Below are 22164 nucleotides of genomic sequence, written 5' to 3'. Positions count from 1 at the left end.
GGAGATGGTACCATACAAGGCAGGTCGCACTTGCTGCATACCAGTATAACTCAGTAGGCTGGCAGAAGAGGAAAAATACAAAACCTGCCATACAACCAACCCGGATGTTCATGATCCGTGTGATGCCCAGATACAAAAAGCACCTCCGCGGCACAAGCCCAATCCTTAAGCTGATGTGCACCCTCAATGCCACAGAAGTGAACAGTGCGGTGTGCCCTTGGGTATTAGGCACATGGTAAGATGGAAGTCTCATTTTGATCACCAAGGGCCTGATCTGCAAAGGTGCTGAGCGCTCCTACTGGAACTGAGTCAGAGTAAGAGCACCTGTCTGCAGATCACCTCTGAAAATCAGCATGTAACTGTTACATATAAAATCAGCTGCATCCTATGGCAAGTCCTGACTTTCCACACAATTAAACATCAGCTTCATTTCGGTCTCATCCACAAGAAGCAACATCGATTTATTATACTGGCAAAAATTCTACTCACCCATTTGCTTGGGAAGAGCGAAAAATAATTTTGAGGCCAAGTCTCATCTCACAGAATAACTGTGGCAAGTGCAGGCAAACAGACAGTATGCACTGGCTAGTAAATGTTCATGAAGTTTTTGGAGGACTGGTTTAGGCCAGGTGCACTGTCACTACATAAACTAGCATAATGATCAGTTTCATATGATTAGGAAAAAGGAAGAGCCAAAGCACACAGGTACATGGCTATTAACCCTACCACTGCTGCAAATGGACGAGAAGGGTAGAGGATGGGCATTTCAGCATCACCTTGTGAAAAGCCTTTGCGAGGTTTCAGTCTGCAATGCCAGACTGGCTAAATTGCTTAAGAATATTCCATCACGCTGATACCATCATGGCCATCAGCGCGTAGATGCACTCTTAAAACCACAGTCCGTCAACGTTATCTCAGCATTTCCATCACAAACCTACTTGCAACCCAAAACACATTCTTTTTGGACTGCAACGGATCACTCGCTTTCAGGCAGGGAATTTGCTTTTTCTTAGTACGGTCTTCGGGAAAAAAAAAAATCCTTGCTCCTCTCTTCCCCAACAGCTTTAACACACATGCTCTCAAAAGGCATTCACCAGACGAGAAATGACATTCTTAAGAACATTTTCAGGCTATCGCATAAACAACAGGCATTTAGAGCCGAGTGTTACAGACTGTCCTGTCTCTTCCCCTAAATATGCAGGACAGACTTCTTTGGGATGGTGCTTTCACCGTTTCTTGGTAGCCAGAATCTGTGTGCATGTACATGTGCACGTGGGGGTGGGGGATATCATTAAGCAGATTTTACAGGCCTAGATTTTACATACCAGCAGAAGAGGTAAAATCACCCCCAAGTCTGGAAGCTCTACAACCATCAAGGCACAACGCTGAAGGTCAAGGATGGAGTATATCCCCCTTATGCTGAACGTCCTCATTTTTGTCCATGGCAAGCTAGACAACAAGGCTCTTTACACACAAAGGTACATAGAAGAACTAGACATGAGAATTTTAGTCAACAATTAAATAATCTTCAAGCGTGCCTTCTTTCTGTTATAAAATGAAATGAAATATCAATGGTTTCATGATTCCCTGATCTGTCCAGCAGATTATTGAAAAAAAAAAGAATTCTCTCGCATAAGAAAATACAATTTTCAGCCTCCCAAAGACAAAACTATAGGCTTGTTTGACATAAGCCAACACTGTCAAAATGCTTCTAACAAGCAGGTGAAATGTGACTGCAGGCCCTCTTCTTTGTCTTTGAAAGATCAGCCTTCGAATGGTTTAAACACCAGTGTTTTCTCCTCTCACTTATCTGAAATGGGGGTGAAGGAGGAGTTCAATGTAGAACCACCAGACTCCATGCTGACACCCCTGCAAAGAACTCCCCAACAAATCAGGTAAGTGACTCACTGCATTTGTAGAATCTGAGTGCCAGCTTCCTTCGACACACACACCTTCAGACCGAGAAATGTGTACAACACTCAACTGAACAAAACAAATCAACAGAAAAAAAAGTCAGAAAGTATGCATAGCAAGCTCCAGAGCAGGATACCCTCTAATTCTCCTCCTGTGAATGAAGCCCCACACATCCCCCTGCACGCTGCATCAATATGCAATATATTTCTGCTGTGCTGTTCTTCCTTGCGTAGGGCAAAAAATAAATAAAAAAATCCAGCCATGATTATCTTAACTGTCTTCCTCCTCTCAAAGGTTTCTCCTTTACAACCTGACAACAGTCTGTCTGCGGACATAACCTGAGGGAATCTGCTATTTATGACACATGGAGCATGGACACTAGAAGTTACTGTACCTGCAGACATCTGTTGTCTTCTTTTGATGAAGACTCAAAGAGTTGCATATTCCAGATCCTCATGAACAGTGATTCAGTTTCTGCTCATGTGATAAAAGCTCCCTCTACAGAGTGAGCATGCCCAGTGGAGACCATTTCACTGTTCAAACTGCAGCCATTTCAGAGAACCTGCACACTTCAGGGCTTCCATTGGAACGACTATTATCTCAGGCATCACAGGGATATTGCCTCTGTCTTGGTACAATACACAGTTAATAAAGATAATCTGTCAGTATTCTGACATAATGCCATGCCTAAGACTGATCACTAGCCTGAAAAAACCTTTTAAAACCATGCAGTAATGAGTTCTGTTTCAGTGGCCTTCAAGAGTAGCTCGTGCCTACAAAAGGGGATGCTGCATATTAGCATTTAAAATTGAAGACAGTCGTGCTAATTATGTTTTGTGTAATAAACTGCGCACCCTCTGAATTCTGGGCTAGATGTACTTGGGTTAATCGGTAAGTTAGAGTGTCCAACTGAAAGTGAACCTGAGATCTGATATGGTGAGCTGAAGGACTGCAGTTTTTCACTTCAGGGATTCATAATACAACATGACCTTATATAACCAGCCTTAAAAATCCAACACAAACACAATCGGTTAAAAGAAGAATCAATGACTGGATAGCAAAGTATTGGGCTCAGTTCAGAACTACAGCACCTAAGACAAACCATATAATATAACTAGCTCAGCTAGTATGATAAAACACAAAGTTTTAGCTTCAAAATCAACAAGTAGTTTGTCTCCGTTCCATTTAACAATTAAACACAAACTCTTGGCAACTCTTATATCTGCTAAAGCTCCCAGTCAAACTGCCTGAACAACTTGCAGAAACATCTGTAAGCAGAGATCAGCTGGAGTGGATTCAAATGCAAGTGACATATTTATCATAATGCAAAATGAGGGGTTTTCTGTCTTTAATACTTTTCTGGAGAACGTCCCACAGAGAAGGGAGGGATAGGGAAGGACAGAGGAGAAGAGAAGAGAAGGAAAGGAAATTCTTATATAGAATATATCATCTCCTGTTTGCTCTTGAATATGGAAAATCCCATCAAGTAGGACTGAAGAAGTTTCAAAATTAAACCAGTCAATTTATTGCATCACAATGGACTGAAATGAAGAGGAAAACCTCGCCTATGTCAGACCATAAAAATCCATAGTGAGATACTAAAACGTCCAATGATTTTATTTTCCTCAGACATTGCATGAGAATCAAATGTACTAAATTATAATTTTCACAGTGAGCTACAAACCCATATCTGACAAAATTCACCTTCTTTCGTCTACTAGTGTCCACAACAATTCCTGTGACTGTCATGACCTTTTATTGTTGCAAACTGAAAGTCTCAGTTTATAGCACCATTCCCCATGTATGTGTTTGAAAAGTGGAAATGGTTAAACAGCAGCAGAAATCTTCCATAATACTGGATCAATTAAAATGACATTCTTTTCTTCTGTCCAAGCAGTTTCACTATCAAATGGTTAAAGTACACCAGGCTAAGCTGAGGGGATAAAACTAATGAAGAAAGAACACTTGAGATGACAGAATAAAGCAAGGATATCTCTTTCATGCACTGGGTTTCTGTCTGATTCAGCTTTAAGTTATAATACACATGTATACTGGAATTTTTTTTCTGGCCTTTCTACCCACCACTGGAAGTTGTATCGGTAACCTATTAAGACAACAACAACAAAACACAAATATTAAGATAGAAATGTAACAAAAGATTACTGTAGTTCTAATGAAAGATGGCTTTAAAACAGGTCTAGCGTTTCTTCTGTACTTCTTTATGGCATGGACTTTCAAAACTAAAATTAAAAATGTGGGAATGGATACAGAGAAATTCATTACAAAGGCAAAGTCAAGGAGCTAACTTAGTCAAAACACATTTTCAGAGGAACCAAAAAAAGGATACAAAAGCATGCTACAATATACTTTTGGTAAGCTCACTGATCCAATGCTTTTTACTGCATCTGAACACTAGAAATGTTTTCACTGCTCAGGTTAAAGAGACACTGAAAACAGACGTTAATGCAGACTCCAGCTTGCTTTTCAAACCTCCACTTCATTTTTAAAGCATCTCCTCCAAAGCACTAAACACTGATGATCCTCAAACAACATAGTGGGATGCTTCAGCAATTCTACTAAAATCTCAAGTAAAGCAATCAATTAGCATCTTACCAGGAACATTTCACAATGATACTATATAAAAGGATCAAGATTATTTGTGTGTTGGTTTGCTGGTCAGGCAATGATCATGTTCTTTACATTGCTGAAGGCAAAAGAGGAAAAAATAGCATCTCAACAGCCCTGAAAACACTGCCATCAGCTGCATCACACAGGCCTGGAAAGGCCAGGATCCTAAAGTAACACGGTTGTGTGCATCCTGTCTCAGGAGAGAAATGTTTCTTCTTTTGGAACTAACATTCACTGGAATGCTGCAAGTCACATTGAGATAATCAGTTACAATACCTAGGAGTGAAGTTAAACAACAATCTTGGTCGCAGCTCTGGAGTTTGTCCTGACAGACCCAAGCGCTATCATGTTACTGTCTGATGCCCAGGGCAAAGCTGAACTGTTGTTTTAAGGTGCTTGGTATTTGATGGAAACTAGACTGTTTCTTGCTCTCTTTCTTTCTTGGTCCACATGAACAACAGTCCTGCTTAGGCCACATGACCTAGCTCCCTCTACAGGCTCCCATGCCACAGTAAGCATGCTCAGATAGGAGACCATTTCCTTTCAGCCCTTCTCAGTGCTGTGGAAACTGCAGCCATTTCATGGACGCCAGGCAGTGCAGAGACACCACCTCTTTCTAAACAGATCCTGCAAGACATTCAGAGGAGGCATCTTGTGCCATCTCCCTCTCTCTTCCCTGCTCTCTCTCACATACACACAGACTGAAGCAGAAAACTACTGACATTTCCGACGAGAAGATGGTCGAACAATTTAACTATTCAGTGACTTTACACATGTGGAATCAAATTGAATTGATCTTTCCTTTCCATCCATCCCTCAAATCCTTCTGTAAAATGGATGTTAGTTGAATGAATTCAAACATACATTAAACAAAACAGTTATTTGTTTGCAAATTAGGTTTTTCCCTTCCCCCTCCTCTTGAATTAACCCAAGTATACCACAGAAATTTCACCACCAGACTCTCTTTAGCGTGGATTGTCTTTGCCAGGAACAGAATGTCACTTGTTTCTTTTTAAAGATGCGTTCTACAAGGGACCTCAAACCTACAGGAATCTTATTTTTAAACTCCTGGCTCTCTGTCCTCAGATCAGTGTTTCAGAGCTTCAATATCCTTTTAGGATCTCCCCTTTAAAAGAGAAAGACAGTAGAAAAACCACCTTCCTTCACAAAGGACACATGATTCCTAAGGGGCTTTTGCTTACTTACACCATTATAGTCATCATTTTCAACATGGAAATAAAAGGGAGGCTTTTCTTCTATAAGAGCAATATTTTGCCCCCCTCTTCAATTCATACTTTACTTCTACCCAGGAACCAAGTTTCTTTTCTGTCTTCTCTGAAGCTATCTTAAAAGTACAGCAAAAAGGCAGTCTTAAGAAAGAGATTAACTTTCCCTAGAAATGAGTGTGCTTCTCTTGGAACCCTCATTTACTTTTCCATTGTTAAAAAAATTGCTCATCAGTTCCCCCCCAATCTCTTAAAACATCCTTCCTCCCTCCAGGACTATTTAGGGGGATTATGTGCTAACCAGAAGACCCGTGCCCTCAACTCCCATTGATTCAGACATGAAAAGTGTTGAATCCTAGCTCAGCACCACCCAGAAACCATAATTTGATCATATTCTGAGAGGACAGCTAGTGAATTATGCCCCTGCAATCACATTTCAACCCCACCGTCTAAAAGCTGGGTTTGTTTTTAAAGCCAAAAACTCAACAAGTTTGATGTGGTGAAGTTGTTGTTAGCCATTCTGAAATGTAAAAATGCCTTGTGACTCTCTACAGAGGATGCTCTAAAAACTTGGTGAGATCTAAGTTCTTTGGAAGATGCTCTTGTAATTTTTATAATATAGCAGCCCTAGTACTAAAAGGTTAAATTTATAATGGGCAGATAGGGTGTAACTTAGAACATACTGAATTCCTAACAGTCCGAATTGACAAACTCCTTCAGCTTAAACATGCAGTAACTTAGCAATCAACCTTTTTATTTTGGAAATCCAAAACTTCCACTTTTCCCCTTCATTTAGCTTCTGCAAGTAGGAAGCTCGTACTGTACAAATAAAGCTTTGCGAGGGTACTGAACACATCATGCATACTTCACCTTCAAGAACAGAGATCAAGCTTATTGCTTTAACCACAGTAACCATTTGCTCAGCAAAGAGAAGTATTGTTTTTCCCCCCTTGGGAGGGCAGATGTGGCAGGGATCAGAGACATTTCAGGGGATGCATCATACTAGTCACTATCATAGTCTTATGTCAGTGAAGCAGGGAGGAAAGATGGCTGCTTCCATTCACTTTTGCTGCAGCTCCATTGAAATGCTGAAGATCATTTTAGATACAATTCTGCTTTTACATTTCATAGATTTCTCTCCCCTGGTCTCCCACTTACTTTCGTAGTGTTGCGGACAGATAGCCACAGGAAAATAAGATTTTGGGGAGTTTGGGAATTCATCTGTTCATGTTGCTTTTATTAATTCTCCTCCCAAATCATCAACCTCTGTTTGCAAGAGGGATGGCTCCATAAAGTGATTCAGTTGGCATTATGAATTGGTGTGAGGGTGAGCAGGAGGAAATGAACTCTAAAAAAGCAAATATCACTCGCAACAAGGGGAGAGGAACACAGGAGGTATGTGTAATGTGTATACTGAATTGTCTCAAAAGGGATTGCTTTTCAGCGATTGCCATGAGGTGGCAGTGGATCTTTATGGCTATCTTACCTTTCACACAAACACAGCAGGAAAGCGTCACATGAGCTTTAGCCTCTGAAACTATCAAGTCAAACTTCCTCCTGCAGGAGACTTGACCATACATGATCACTTCAGCCTCAATTTTTTCAACACCAGAGTCTTGGTGGGGGGAGGGAGAAGCTAATAAGATCAATCATGAAAAGCTGTAAATATATGCCACCTCGGAGCCCATGAAAGCAAAAGCTTTGCTTTTAAACTGCTTTTGTCACAACACATGTCCTTCATACACACATTTGGGTTTTTTTCTCATACATTTCTCCTTTATTAGTCCACTGTCACCTATAACTAAGGAGAAATGCTACACATCCCCCCATGCAGTGTAAATGGCTGAGACTCAGGACATATGTTCTGAAAGGCACTTTAAAAATAACACCAATAATTCAACTAGTTACCAACTTACTACAAAGTTACTAAATCAAACAAGCTATTTAATGATTGCGTTTTGCCTTCTTTGTGAGCTGACAACTCCCAGCCAAGGCAATGGGAGCATTGGATGTGCAAGAAATGCAGGTTTGGGCAATAAATATGCAAGTTAATTTAGGTAATAAACTGACTCATCACTCAACAGATTGATCAAACCATGTAAGGCAGTAGTCATCTGGGACTGAGCAATAAAATCAAAACCTGCAGGTTCCACTCTTAAACATTCTCACACTAAAGTATGTTGTAAGGAACAACCAGAGTTGTTCTAAAGAGTCAAACTGCTTTACTGGATGTAGTCTAAAGACAGGCCGAGAGATTTCTGTTAATGAAAAAAAGCTAAATATACTATTTCCAAAGCTGCTTTCGTCATACTGTTCTAAATACTCATTTGTAACTGTGTTTAGAACTAGGCTGATATGAATTTGGACAATCAATACAATGTTCCCCATAGAATATATACAGTATCTCAGCACTGACTAGATGTTTCTACAAACACCAAACTTCCCCTTTTCTCTACACTAATTAAGGTTGTCATTACACCTCCTTATGACCAACACTGACAGCCCATGTAAATGTTTTATTAGCACTATACCACCACTGTTGCATGCTAGTACACCAACTGAAGTCCATCACCTCCTCATACAACACCAGTCAGCTGGTGATTAAAAACTCCAGGGAAAAAAACTAGCAACCGCATGCCCAATGTAAAAACCAACCCACCACCGATTGTTGTCCCCCTCAAAACTTACCTGCCAACACTAAACTGTGTTGACTCTAGGCTGACAACTACCATAAAGCACCATGTCAGCCAAGGAGCAGAACAGATATATTTCCCCACTTCTTGCAAAATTAGAAAGACAATTGATTTCACACGGTTTATTTTGTTTATAATCATTGGAATTCAAAATAAAAAGGGAGTTTGTTTTACATTCCTGTGTACTTTCATAACCCCAAACAGCTTTAGAGCTCTTCCTTTTCAGTGTTCCAGATATAATAATAATTAACAACTGAGTTACCACAATCCTGCACTGAGCATGATCACATGCTCTTCAATAGGAAGACACAATCAAACAAATCCGAAGCCTTCACTGCCAGCCCTGTCTCCAAGGGGCCTGCCTGTTGTTGCTTTATGTCACAACCCTAACATTAGACAGGTTCTTGCTTTATATAGGTTTGCAAGTCAGCAAAGGTCATTATTTTAAAATCCTGCACACTGATCAGCAGGAAGCAGTATGAAGCCATCTCATGTGAGTGGTTAACTATTCTGCTTTTGAATCAATTCCAACACTTTCCTCAAGAACCACTTCATCTGGTCTATTTACTCCCAAGTCACAATCCCTACGGAAGCCCCGTGGCGTGTGAATTAAATGTCCAGAATTCCCCTACCTCTGTGGATCTGTCTGAAGAGAGCTGTTGTTTCCTTCCAGATCCTGACTTCAGGCCTATAACTCCTTCAGCCACAAATCCATCTCACTCTATGGGTGCAGCTTCAACCCTGGAGCATGCTCAGTAAAGGCATCTTCAGCCATTTCAGAGCTTTAATGAAATGTAAGCATAAGGAAGTGTCATTAGCAAAAAAGGTGCAGGATTCATCATGATCCAGCCAACCTCACTGTTTCCATCCACTGTGTCATCAAGGTTACTCTCTCAATATGTGGAATGCAAGCTGCATTTTCAGTTGTCAAGTGTTATTTTAGAACAAAAGCAAGGAGAACATCTTGTCTCTGGCAAGCCTTATGCAAAAAGTAGCATTTAACAGTGATGCTGAAACTAGTGTATTTTCACCTTAGGCCTTTCACAAATTAGAACATTTTCATCAGAAATCATTAAAAAATGCATTTATAGCAAACTTAAACTCATGCTTTTAGTGCACTATGCAAATAGCACTTTTCGTCTTAAAGCTAAATCTCCATTAATTTATGCTATATTGTATGCAAAACTATTCCAAATAAAAGTTACAACACACGAAGGGAAAAGAAAATTGCAACACACATCACATTGCATTTTAAGAAACCAGCCAAACAAGGATATTTGTTGTTGCCCAGTCAACCCTTAGTTCATTTTTCAACAAAATACATACAATATTTTCACTTCCAAACTGTTTTACAAATGAAAAAATATGCGAAGTCATTACATGTTGAGGTTCATCAGACATTTTTCACTGGTACAGGAAAGGCTATACATACGTCTTGTGAACTACTCTTCTTGTAAAAAATATGAGCTTTCTCTTACAAACCTTTACTCCTCATTAATGTTAGTTCAACAGGACTACTTACAAAAGTAAAAACTAGTTGTACAAGTAAAGGTTACAGGAACGGACGCCAAACTAGCCATTAGCTTCTACAGTTTTATTTTACACCCTACTCTGCATCTTCGGTCTTAGACAGAAAGCCTTTGGACACTCAAATCCATCTTTACTGGACACTGGGTTTTTCTATACATCTCATGACTAACACTTCGTTAGTTCATGCACCGTGTCTGCTTCAAATGTTTTGGGCCTTCAAAGAACAACCTGCTATACACAACACAGCATTTCACAGAAATCCTAGTAGTTGGGTCAGGAGAGTGCATCTATTTCTAAGCTAAATTTGCAAGCAGACGATTAGAACCACTCAAAGGATAAAAAGGGGATTTGAATATATTCAATAAAATAAACCAAGTTAAATGTATTGTTTTCATTTATCTACAGCATACTAAAGTGGACATTTCTTGCAGGCAGTTTACACTTGGTATGTAACGAATTCCCACTTTCTCTCGCTCTCAATTAGTGATGTGAGGTAGTACAGTGCTGCTGATGGATTCCTGCTCACTTTCAAAGCAATGACATTCACTTTTGACCCACCCTTTTGAGCAGTGCATGAGTGAACTGCATTTCACCACAGTGTTTTTTGGAGTATAATACACTGGGTAAAATGACCCATGATAAATGTACTATGTAAAAGTGTGTGTTTGTGTCCACTCAAGCCTTCTGTTTTCCCAAAGCATTTCATCACATCACTGATGACTCCTGAAGGCTCTTCTAGCCCTATGAGTCTATGATCCTATCACCCATACTCACAAACTGAAGCAGCCATTTGGCTCCATGACACTTTCTGTGTGGGGATGTGTAGTAGAGTTATTATTTAAATGCAGGAAGGTGTTCACCTTACACTGTAATAGGCAAATCTAAGATATTATATAGCTTTTCATTAAGCACAAATTGGCAAAGCCAGCTGACAAATTCCATTCCCCCCTTCCCTCTTTCCCTTTAAATTGAAGGTGGTTTAAAAATAATGTGCAGACTACAATCCTGAGGCATGTGTGCTAAACGTAAGCATTTGCAACTAGTGCAGCTCAAGCATGTCAGGTTTGTTTCCTTGGAAACAAAGACCAATTTGTAAGCATTGCCTTTAAAAATATATATATTAGGAAGATGTATCTGCAACTCTTGTTGCTAAAAAGGAATTAAAGCTGCTTCACATACCATCAAGATTCTTATAGAACTAACAATAGAATCAGACGACTTTTCATTAAAGGGACAGACTAGCTTGCAACTATATAAAAACCCCTTTTCGGTTTTTATCTGCCGTAGGCATTTAATTTGTTTCCCAGTGGTGGAGAAAGAAAGGAAATTGAGATTCAGCTGCTTACCCCTAGCCTAGGTACTCTGTTTCCAGTGGGTGAGCAGGCTAAGTGGGAAACCCTTAACACGGTTCCATAAGGTATGTTAGCACAGTTGAAAATACACCTGCCATCAACACAGACTGAAAAGCAGCAACATGCCCAGTAAAAACAGTAACCTTTCCCAGATTTGTTGTTAGTTTTATCTCCAAAACTCAAGGCCAAGGGCATGCATTAGGGTTTACGTGCAAAGACAGCCTTTCCTATGCAGTCATAACTCTTCGAGGGCTGTTCGCACCGAAAGGTCCTCGAGTTAAGGCTATAAATCCTCTAGTGATGACACATAACCTCTTTGTGTAGACAAGAAAGAAGGAGGAGGGCAACGAGGGAGAAACATTCAGTAGGAGTGTTGAGTGATCCCAAGCCTGATCTACAGAGATGCTGAGCACCTGAACCTCCCATCGACGTCATTTGGAAAAGCCGGGGCTTGGCACTTCTGAAAATCAGGATGCAGGACGTCACATGAACATGAATGATAGAGCAAATATCCTTATCCATAGTCTTCTGCAGACTGATTCAGCACAAAGTTCATCTTCAAACAAGCTGGGACCCAAGGCCAGCTTGTAGCCTCTGCTTGAGTTGACATGGGCCTAAATCTCCTCTTCTTTACCTGTGTGTAGCTCACAAGTAACAGCAATGAAACCACTAGAGACACATCAGTGTAAGCATATGTGAAAGGAGAATGGGTCCTATCATACCTCATATTGTTATTCTGCATTCACTCTGCAGCGTGCTAGGCACTTTCCAAATACACAATAAGGACTTGTCTTCACTATGCTGTGCCACGTGTCAGCAATTGATACACTGGTGGTCGATTTACTGAGTCTGCTTAGACACAATAAATCAACCTCCAAGCACTCTCCCATCAACTCTGGTACTCCACCAGGACACAAAGAGTAAACGGCATCGATGGGAAAGCAGCCCTCACCAATCTTACCGCACAGAAGACATTGTGGTAAATATGTGGACTTCAGCTATGCCATTTGCTTGGCTGAAATTACATGGGTTAGATTGACAGGGCTGTTAGCATAGACAAGGCCTGAGATGTCCAGGAAACCATACAAGCGAGGGAGAAGGGGAAAGGGATGCAAAACACAAAGTTCTGTCCCATTTAAAGTGTCTTTCAATAGTAAAAGTGAAATATTTACCTTTACTTGATTTACAAAAACAAAGCAAATCACCTTCAAGTCTTCATAATCGATGACTTATTGTTATACATAGATTATTGATCCCCAGAATACGGCCACATCACCAATGTAAAACTGCATTTCTTTCTTGCAAATGGAGAGCAGAAGCTGAGACCGCCATGCCATCGAGCACCTAATTGTCAATAGTACTCTGTCCAAAATGTGAGCAACAAGGGTCCTTGGACATTTCAAAAATCAGGCCTTCAGTTTGTCTACAGCAGAGAATGGTAGAAGCCTTCTGCTTGAAAATGCAACTTCACTGATGGAATGACCTTGTGACCCACTGGAACAAGCTCACAGTACAACCCGGGCAGTAGCCGAAAGGGTCAAATTTGGCATTAAAAACATGCACATGTCAAGGGAAATTACCAAAGCAGGGAAGGGACATGCCCTAGATCAGGAAAGGTTGTGAACCTCTGACTGTTGTGCCCCTTTCAGGAGTCAGACTTATCTTGCATATCCCACGTTTCACCTTACTTAAAAACTACTTGCTTACCAAATCAGACATACAAAATACAGAAGGTCCACAGGACTCTATTACTAAAATAATGGCTGGCTTTCCCATTTTTACCATGTAATTATAAAATAAAGCAATCTGAGTATAAATGTTGTCCTTTTATTTCCAAGTGATACCTGAAACTGTTTTTCACTTGTGAAGCCAAACTCCAAGCCCCGCCACCCATAACTTAGCTTCCAGAGTCCCGGATAGTTGCCTCGCCTACTGCTCCCTGACACCAACCAGCTCTGTGTATGTTTCCATGATTTTGTTGTTCAATGCCCACATCCTGTCCATGACTTTCAATAAAAATATTCATACGAAATCGGAGCCTTATAGATAGACCAGTATAAACAAGTCATCGTCTGTATGAAATTTTAGTTTGTACTGATTCACTAGTGCTTTTTATGTAGCCTGTTATAAAATAGGCAAATATCAAGATGAGATGACGTACCCCCAGAAGACCTCATACATATCCCTGGCTGAGAACCACTGCCTCAAGCTTAGAGCATGAAGCCACATCTCAAAAGCAAATCCATGGTCAGTACATTGACTTTTCAATTGACAGCAAATGGCATTTAACTGGTACAATGCAATTTTCCAAACATAGTCCAATTTGATATACACAAAAGGCACAGTCCCCAGCCAACCCCCCACAAATGTAGATCTCCACCTCCTGCAGCTTCCTCTTATAGTACTGGATTTGTCCAAGCCAATGTAGATGCTCTAGCGCAGTGTTTCTGAAGGTGTTCCGCGAAATCACTTTCAGAAACACATTAACTAGCTGTCCCGGTTTGTTTATTTACTGGCGCCACGGCCATGGAGCCTCGCGGCTCCCAATGGCTCCATTTAATCCTTTGCAGCCAAGGGGAGCCACGGGAAGCAGCGTAGGCCGGCCCACACCACTTCCCGTGGCTCCCTTTGGCTGCAAAGGCCGAAACGGAGCCATTGGGAGCCGCGAGGCTCCGTGGCCGCGGTGCTAGTAAATAAACAAACCGGGACAGCCAGTTAATGTGTTTCTGAAAGTGATTTCGCAGAACACCTTCAGAAACACTGCTCTAGAGTCTTTGACAATTTCCCAGCCATAATAAACTGTATCTCAACTATGAAAATTAAATACCAAATGGAGCACTTAAATCACCTAAGAGTGGTTATAAGAACAGATAATTTGCTTATATCACTATAAATAATTATTAAAAACTCAGTACTTTTCATATGTACATTCCAAGTGCTGTATAAAAGGTATGTGTGGGGGGGGGGGGGGGGGAGATAATGAAACTTACCCATTTTATAGATGGAAAAACTGAGGCACAGAGGGGAAGGCCAAAAGTTTGAAAAGCAACCTTAGGTTATGTTTATACTGACTGACAGTTCACACTCAGGTGGTGTGAATAACAGAGTGCTGAGCTAAAACACTCTGGTTACTAGGAACACAAACTAAAAAGGTTCTTAATTCAAATTAACAAAGTTCTCTTCAAATAGGATTATATTAATGTGAATTAGGAACCTTTCAATTCATGCTCCCAGATCTAAATTGGGGTGTTGTAGTTCAGCACTCTGCTAATCATACCCTCTCCCCTCCCCCAGTCAAAATTGCAGGATAGTATAGGACAAGTTCTTAGCTTTGTGTACTGAACATGAAGATGGGTGTTCAGAGACCTGGAGACTAATCCAAATACTGACACTGATTCATTGTGTCACCTAGGGCGTGTCACATTGGCCAAAATTAGGCTACTGCTTTTGTTGCCCAATTCAAGATGCCTTGTGTCCGTCTCACTTAAAAATTCAATTGGATCTGGGCATCTAACTTCTTTAAAAATTCCAGCCTTAATATTTAAAAACAATAAACAAATATTGCCAAACAGAAGGAGCAGCTATATTATTTTTTGCTGATATATTCCCATTCACCAAAATAACTTTTAGTTGGTGGGGGAAAATGTATACAAAAAATGTGTTTAAACAAAAAGTTTAACTTTTAATCAGTTACCCTTACTTTTATGATAATTGTTGAACCAGTATTTAAACCCAACTACATCCTATTGTTTTAAGCCAGGCTTATACTACACTTGGAAGGTTGGTGTATGGTATGCAACTCCCAGCAACATAAATAACATAGCTGGAGTCAACGTATCTTAACGTGAGCTTGACGCTGTCTCCACAGTGGGAGGCCGAAGGGAGCAAATGCGCTCATCGACTTCCCTTACCCATCATGAATCAAGAAGTACCAGCGTTGACCAGCGGCGCCTTTAGCGTTTGATTTAGGCCCGCTAAATTGAATGCCAGAAGGTCAATCTCTGGCGTGGTAAGTATGGATGCGGTTTTAGAGTTTATAACACTAGGACATCAACTGGCTGGCATCACAAAGGTGACCCTGCAAGAAGTTACAGAGGAGCAGTTGTATTAGTGTGTATCTTCAAAAACAAGGAGGCATCCTGTGGCTCTTTAGAGACTAACAGATTTATTAGGACATAAGCTTTCATGGATAAGCAAGCAACAAGCTAAGAAAAACCACTTGTAGTGAAAATAATTTTTTGTGGGAGTGGCAGGGATACAGCCAGGCAGCTGAAAGCAGGGCTCGTTACAGCAAGTTTTTTGCACATATAAACATTTGACATTTTGTTAGGTAACAATGTAATATGGCAACAACAGTTTATGTAGAACCCTGGGTGGACACAATATTTGTATCCGCATCTGTATCCGCAAACATGAGCCACAGACATCTGCACTGACATCCATGGATGTGGCTCTCTGGGGATATAAAGTAAATATCTGCCAATTTGCAGGGTTCTATATATAAAATTTGTATCCACGTCCATATCTGCAAAAATGAGCTGTGGATATCGACATGCACATCCATGGATGAGGACGCCCACAGATATAAAGCAGATATCTGTGGATTTGCGGGGCTCGAAGTATGTGTAAAAAAAAAAAAATTGACCACTTGCTTGTTAAACAGGTTGAAATACTGCCGCTTATTCTCTCTCCTTTCTGCTCCCCTTGCTATTGCTACAACGCATGCTGTTTGCAACTAGCTAAGTAACAAATAGTTAATGTTTGGGGCCATTTTGTTCCTGGAAATGCATGAACACTTCCTTAAATGAGAAAAGAGCCACCGCATTTGAGGTACTGGCCGATTTAACCATCCGATTTAAATAGGGTTCATAATTTGCCATGACAAAGGCTTCTTCTTCTTACCGAAGATGAACGCTGGGCCTGTGGTTAAAACACAAGCTTGGAAATCAAGAGAGGCAGGTTTTGCTCCTGTTGTGCCACAGGCTGTCTGACTGATCTTGGCCAAAGTCAACTATCACTCTGTTTTCAAAAGCAACCATTGATTTTGGATGCCCCACTTTGAACACCTTAGGCCTGACTTTCTGAAGTACTGAAAATACGCGCTGATTGGTGCTTATGGAAGCTGGAAGTGTTCCGCACCTCAAAGTCAGGGCCCAGAGGTCTCAGACTGAGCAGCCAAAAAAACTAGAGGCGCCCAAAATTAAACCAATATTTTCAAAACTGGCCTGCCAAACTCTCAGGGCATGTTTAAACTACATCCCGCTTTCGAAAGAGGGATGTAAATTAGGCAGATTGAAAGTGCAAATGAAGTAGGGATTTAAATATCCCACGCTTCCTTTACAGAATCGCATCACAACTTTCTTTCGAAAAAGGTTATTTCAAAAGTGAAACCACAGTCTAGACGCGGTTCTTTCGGGGGGAAAAAACCCTTTTTCGAAAGATCCTGTACTCCCCATTTTCTGTCATTTTTGAGGAGTACAGGATCTTTTGAAAAAGGGAGGTTTTTCGAAAGAACCACATCTAGACAGCGGTTTCACTTTCGAAATACCTTTTCTTGAAAGAACGCTGTGACACGATTATGCAAACAAAGAGCGGGATATTTAAATACCCGTTTCATTTGCACTTTCAATCTTCCTAATTTACATCCCTCTTTTGAGTAGTTTAGACATAGCCTCAGTGCTTCTGTTTTCCTAGGTGTGACATGCTACTACTCATCCCCCACCTAGGAAGATGTGAGGCTTTATTTGTTAACAACTGGAGCAGCTTTGAGACTTTCAGAAAGATGCTACATCAATGCAAAGGGTTGGTAATATTGCTGAATGCTGTGCTAGGCAAAGTGGCCATTTGCTTTTTGGCATGTTTTCAGTTCAGTAATCCAGCCTCTCTGCTGTTCTTTACTTTCTCTCCAGCCCCAGTAATTCATATCTGTCCTTGGTGCAAATCCAGCAAAGTCATAGGAGCGATACTGTGCTGAACTTGGTTTAGAATCAAAAACTACTCTTTCCCCAACTCTCATTGGGCAAGAAAAATGTAAAGCCCAGGGCTGGACAATTCAATGTTTTGCACCAACTTTACAACGCTGTACTGGGTTCTGGCCTTGGCATACAATCATGCATCGAGGATCCTTGGAACCAGGGGCCTGATTACACCAATGCAGAGTGGAAATAAAGCACTACTATTCAAACTTGGTAGCATTTTACACACCCACCTCCTTTTGCGTAAGTGTAACTGCATAGTGTGCATGGGCAATGGAGAATCGGGCTCAAGATCTTTTTAGAAAGGGAACCTGATAAAGGGTGTCATCAATGACCTGATCACTGAGGGGGCTCGATGAAACCAACTCAAGCCAGCTCGCTTTCCTCCAGCAGCTGGGTAACTTTTCCCACTTGGTCCCCAAATTGCTTTTCAGTTTTACATAAGGCTTATTAGTAGCTGGATCATTTCTGACACTCTCTCAGTTAATCTTGTCCAGAGAAGCAGGATAGCCTTAGTGAGGATATTTCAGACTCAGCTGACTGAATGGCTTTGCTCAATTTATACCCGTAGGCTTTTGATCTAGTCGCTCCTATTGTACTTAGGGGGTTAAATCATGTCCTCACTTCCTCCTCTGAAGGTAGGATTGAGCCAATCAGAAAGATTCTCAGGACCAGCCATCCTATTCATACAGTCAGCAATAAAACACACGCAAATCAGAAACCTCTTCTGAGCAGAATTGGGCCTAGCAAAGCACCTCACAGCCTCAACTACACACGTAAATGAGGATCGATCCTGCCAACCTCGCTCACATTCCATAGCACCTTCCTCAACAACAGTCCCACCGAAATCTATGGGACAGCTTGCAACGATACCCCTCAGGATCGGGTTGGCGAAATGTATTCCACAGTGAAACACCAATGCAGGAAGTAAAATCATCTTTTTCATTCTTTCCAGCGTATGGTTTGCACCATTCCACTTCACGAGTAAAAAGCCCAAACTACAGACCTTAAAAAGGCCCTGGTCCTGCCAAAGGAAATCACGACAGCAGGCACCAGACTCTACCTGGAACCTTAATCAAAGTCAACTGGGCTGCTCAGACATGGGGGTGGGCGGACACCCCACATGCATCTCTCTTGCAGGATTGGGGTTTAAGTCATCAGCAAATGCATGATCAAAATGCAAATGAACCTTAAATCTTGAATGCTTGTCAGGAATCATCTTGTAGCTATGGGAGGGGCTGCTGAGTAGCATTTTCTCTTTCTCTCTCTTTAATGGAGGGTAGGGAAGAGGCCTACTCAGGCCCGCCAAAATAACAACGGTCTCAACTCAAATGGTTATAATGGGAACATCCCTTGGGCATTGCCATTACTGTGCTACGATTTTTGATATTCCCCCTTCCTGACAGGCCTCAGATGTTGGTGTGAAACCTACAAGGGTGAATATTTACAGGTCAGTAAACTGATATGCCTGGAGCTGCAGACTTTTTTAAATCCTCCTTTCAAAGGATTCTGAAAGATGAGTTTTAAGGCAATTTAAGATGCCTGTCATTTCAGAAAACATTCAATGCTCTTCATCCATTCTGGAGTGAATAAAGCTTTGCTGGAATTCTGGTTCAGAGCTGCATGTTACATATCTAATCTAAGTAAGCCCTATTCCAGAGGAGACTGAAATGGATGTCATGAATTCAACAAGCAGCCTTCAGCCATACCAACACACGAGCGGGAAACAAAAGAAACATGGCTCACAGTCATAAAGACCTTTATTTATCCCTGCTTCAGGAGAATTCTAACGCCCCAGTCTATAGCGAAACGCTACCGCCACATCTTCATAAAGCAGAACTCTCTCTCTGCAGTAAGGGATGCTACTAAATCAGACATTCTGTTCAGACCTAAATTCTGGAAAGTGGACACTCATGCACATGCTAAACAACTGAGAAAGTCCAGTGGGTTTTTCACACCATTTCCAGCACATTTTCATTTTTGTTACAGCTTTTTTGGGGGGGGGGGGGAGTCCCTTGCACTGTTCACACCATTACATTTAAGCCTAGGTGTCTGTAACTCTATTTGAGGAAAAGGAAGGGAAAATAGCTGCTGCCACTTGGTTTATAAAAAAACCACACCCAAAAAGGGATTCATCGGGATCATGATGGATTTAAAGCTGCTGAATTCCTGGTGATCTGAGATTTTTAAGAGCAGTTTACACCAGTATTTCTCAACCAGTGGTACGAGTATGCTTAGGGGTACTCGAGAGAAGTCTGGGGGGGCACTTTAACACAAATGAAATGTGGAGAAAACTAAATTTTTGTTCTAAGTTTTATAGCACTTTTATTTTTGTACTTTTTATACCCAAAAATGTCATTGCCTGCCCAGCTTCGATTAAGTTGTTTAAACAAATGTGTTGCAACAAAAATTGTGTGTGTCTGAAAACTGTAGGTACTAGGGGTACTTCTAATTTTATTTTTTTTAAGGGGGTACTTTATTTAAAAAAAAAAGGCTGAGAAACGCTGGTTTACATAAAGAGCTCTCTGGGATGGTCTAGGGTTACTTGGTCCTGCCTCAGCACAAGGGGCTGGACTTGATGGCCTCTTGAGGTTCCCTTCCAATCCCACATTTCTGTATCAGCCCACACACTGATACTCATCTTTCCATGCAAAATATTAAACCAGACTGATTTACTGAATGCACCGAGAAGGGCAACAGCCAAAGTTTTGGCTAAGATGACTGTTCCATTAGGTATCACACCCAGACAACCATTTTCACTGTGCTGTTACATTGCAACTTTCCTTGTAGTGCCTATTGAGAGCACACTTCATTTCCGAATCCAACTCTCCCGCTGCATGGTTCCCCAAATCCTCTGTAAATGTTACATTCATTGAAACCAGGGGCGCTACCAGAGACAGGAAAAGGTTTTTAATTGTGCCTATGTCTTCACTGCAAAAAGAGAGGCATGTTTGACATTGAGAACGCTCAATACAAAATCCTACTAGAGATACGGCACTGTCATTTTTACACTGATGTTGCTAGTTGAGGTAAATTCCATGTTGGATATATAAGGTTGACCTGCACTAGGCTACATCATAGAACACAAGAACTGGAAGGGACCTTGAGAGGTCATCAAGTCCAGTCCCCTGCCCTCACAGCAGGACCTAGCACCATCCCAGACGGATCTCCCTAACCTGCACTTAAATATCTCCAGTGAGAGAGATTCCATAATGCCCCTAGGCAATTTATTCCACTGTTTAACCAACCTGACAAGTAGGAAGTTTTTCTGAATGTCCAACCTAACCCTCCCTTGCTTCAATTTAAGCCCACTAAGTTAAACCGACTTATATCTTGTCTCCGCTAGAATCTCACATCAAGATAGGAATTTCACTACAACTATTTTGATGTAAAAAACACACCACTTTTGGCAGTCAAGACACAGCCTAAGATTGTGATACTTATTTGACAGTGTTAGAGAACAAGTTAGACATGCTACTGCCATGCCTAGGAAGCATGAGTTACACAGACTATGTATTCACTAGCACAGAATATAAACATCTCTTTTCACATGGCCATTCACATACTTTATTGGGGCTTCTAAGCATCAAGACTTTCCTCAGCCAGCTGTAGTGTCTTAAATGAGGGGATACTGCCTCCATGGAGGGTCAGGTTGGGGGAAGGGCAGGGTCATTCCTCCTAGTCCAAGGGCAGGACAATTTTCAGACTTATTTTTTCAACAGCCAAATCACCATTTAATTACAGGTTCACATGATGGATAAAGCAAACATTTCGTTACATAATACGGGGATAAGCCATTAGATCTTGCTTCTTCCCTTCCCACCTTCTTTGCCCTTTTCATCCATTCGCCACCTGTCTGTCTGTACCTCTAGGTGTCTTTTCTTCACTCTTTTTTTTAAAACATCTGTGCTTCCTCTAGGACTAGTTTATCTATTATTGTTCTTGCCCTTACATGCTTCAGTGCCTTTCTCTTCTTCCTCATTGCTCTATGTCAAGTTTTTTTTCTGATCTGACCTGTTTTCCCCTATTTTTACCTTCAGTGTTTTCCTTTTTCCTTTTTTTTCCTCTTTTCTCCCAATTCCATTCTTTCTCTCTCTCCTCCCCCTTCCCCACTCTATTTCTAATTCTCTTCCTACAGACCCCTTCAAGTAGAGCTGGAGTAAAGATCCTGCTTGTCCACAAAATGCGGGGGATGAAGATGTTTGGCCAGCCATGGTCTTTCAAAATCAGGTGAGCCTGCTTGAAAACCCGCCCAAATCCCCTGTCCTGGTCTCCAAATCTGTAAAATTTGCACCACCAAACACTCATATACCCTGCTCTGAACCAGTCAGTGAGGGGGAAGCCTAGCATACTAGGATCTCTGTCCCACTCCCATTGTATGTACAGGATTTCAAAGAACATTCCCTTCTCTAATTTAGCCTAAGGATACACATAGCTCTTCCTCCTTGTCAAGTGTCCAAACAGCAAAATGCGTGTGTATGGGCAAGAAAGGGGGAAGGGCTCCTGGCTTTTTTTAAAGCCCTTCCAAACTTTTTCCTTTAGAGCAATGGAAAGCCATTAGTAAGGGCTAGTTACACCAGAATAATTATTGCTCTCTTTATATCGGTATATGTCCCCATGAGAATACACTCCCTGGAATTATAGTATAATTACTCTGCTTACAAGGCCAGGATTTATCCCAGTATAACTGTAGCAGAGTAAGACTCAGAGGGGAAGCCATGTTAGTCTGTAACTTTAAAAAAAATAGTCCTGTAGCACCTTAGAAACTAACAAATATATGTATATTATCAGGGCTCGACAAATAATGCAATCTACTTGCCCGTGGCGAGTAGGTTGCAACTCGGAA

At 41.2% G+C, this 22164-nt stretch overlaps 1 protein-coding gene across 9 annotated transcripts in view; it reads right to left on the bottom strand.

Moving 5' to 3' along the window:
* Positions 1 to 22164, bottom strand: part of EHMT1 (euchromatic histone lysine methyltransferase 1) — a 178925-nt gene that overhangs the window by 107577 nt on the left and 49184 nt on the right. For 2 of the 9 annotated variants that reach the window (XM_075905437.2, XM_089772893.1), the window contains exon 3: positions 9094 to 9243. The exons of 6 other annotated variants lie outside the window; for them this stretch is intronic. Coding sequence is in view for 1 of the 3 variants with exons in the window: in XM_006137161.5 (XP_006137223.3) it covers positions 2309 to 2371 (63 nt within the window). In the remaining 2 variants the exon portion in view is untranslated. Of the gene's footprint in view, positions 1 to 2308; positions 2387 to 9093; positions 9244 to 22164 lie in introns of those variants that run through there. One more of the 9 variants, XM_006137161.5, reaches the window with a different exon arrangement.

This window comes from Pelodiscus sinensis, chromosome 23 (genome assembly GCF_052426305.1).
Source record: "Pelodiscus sinensis isolate ZL-2025 chromosome 23, ASM5242630v1, whole genome shotgun sequence".
Lineage (NCBI taxonomy): Eukaryota > Metazoa > Chordata > Testudines > Trionychidae > Pelodiscus > Pelodiscus sinensis.
The sequence above is the reverse complement of the archived record's forward strand: the minus strand, read 5'-3'. Positions and strand labels throughout refer to the sequence as shown.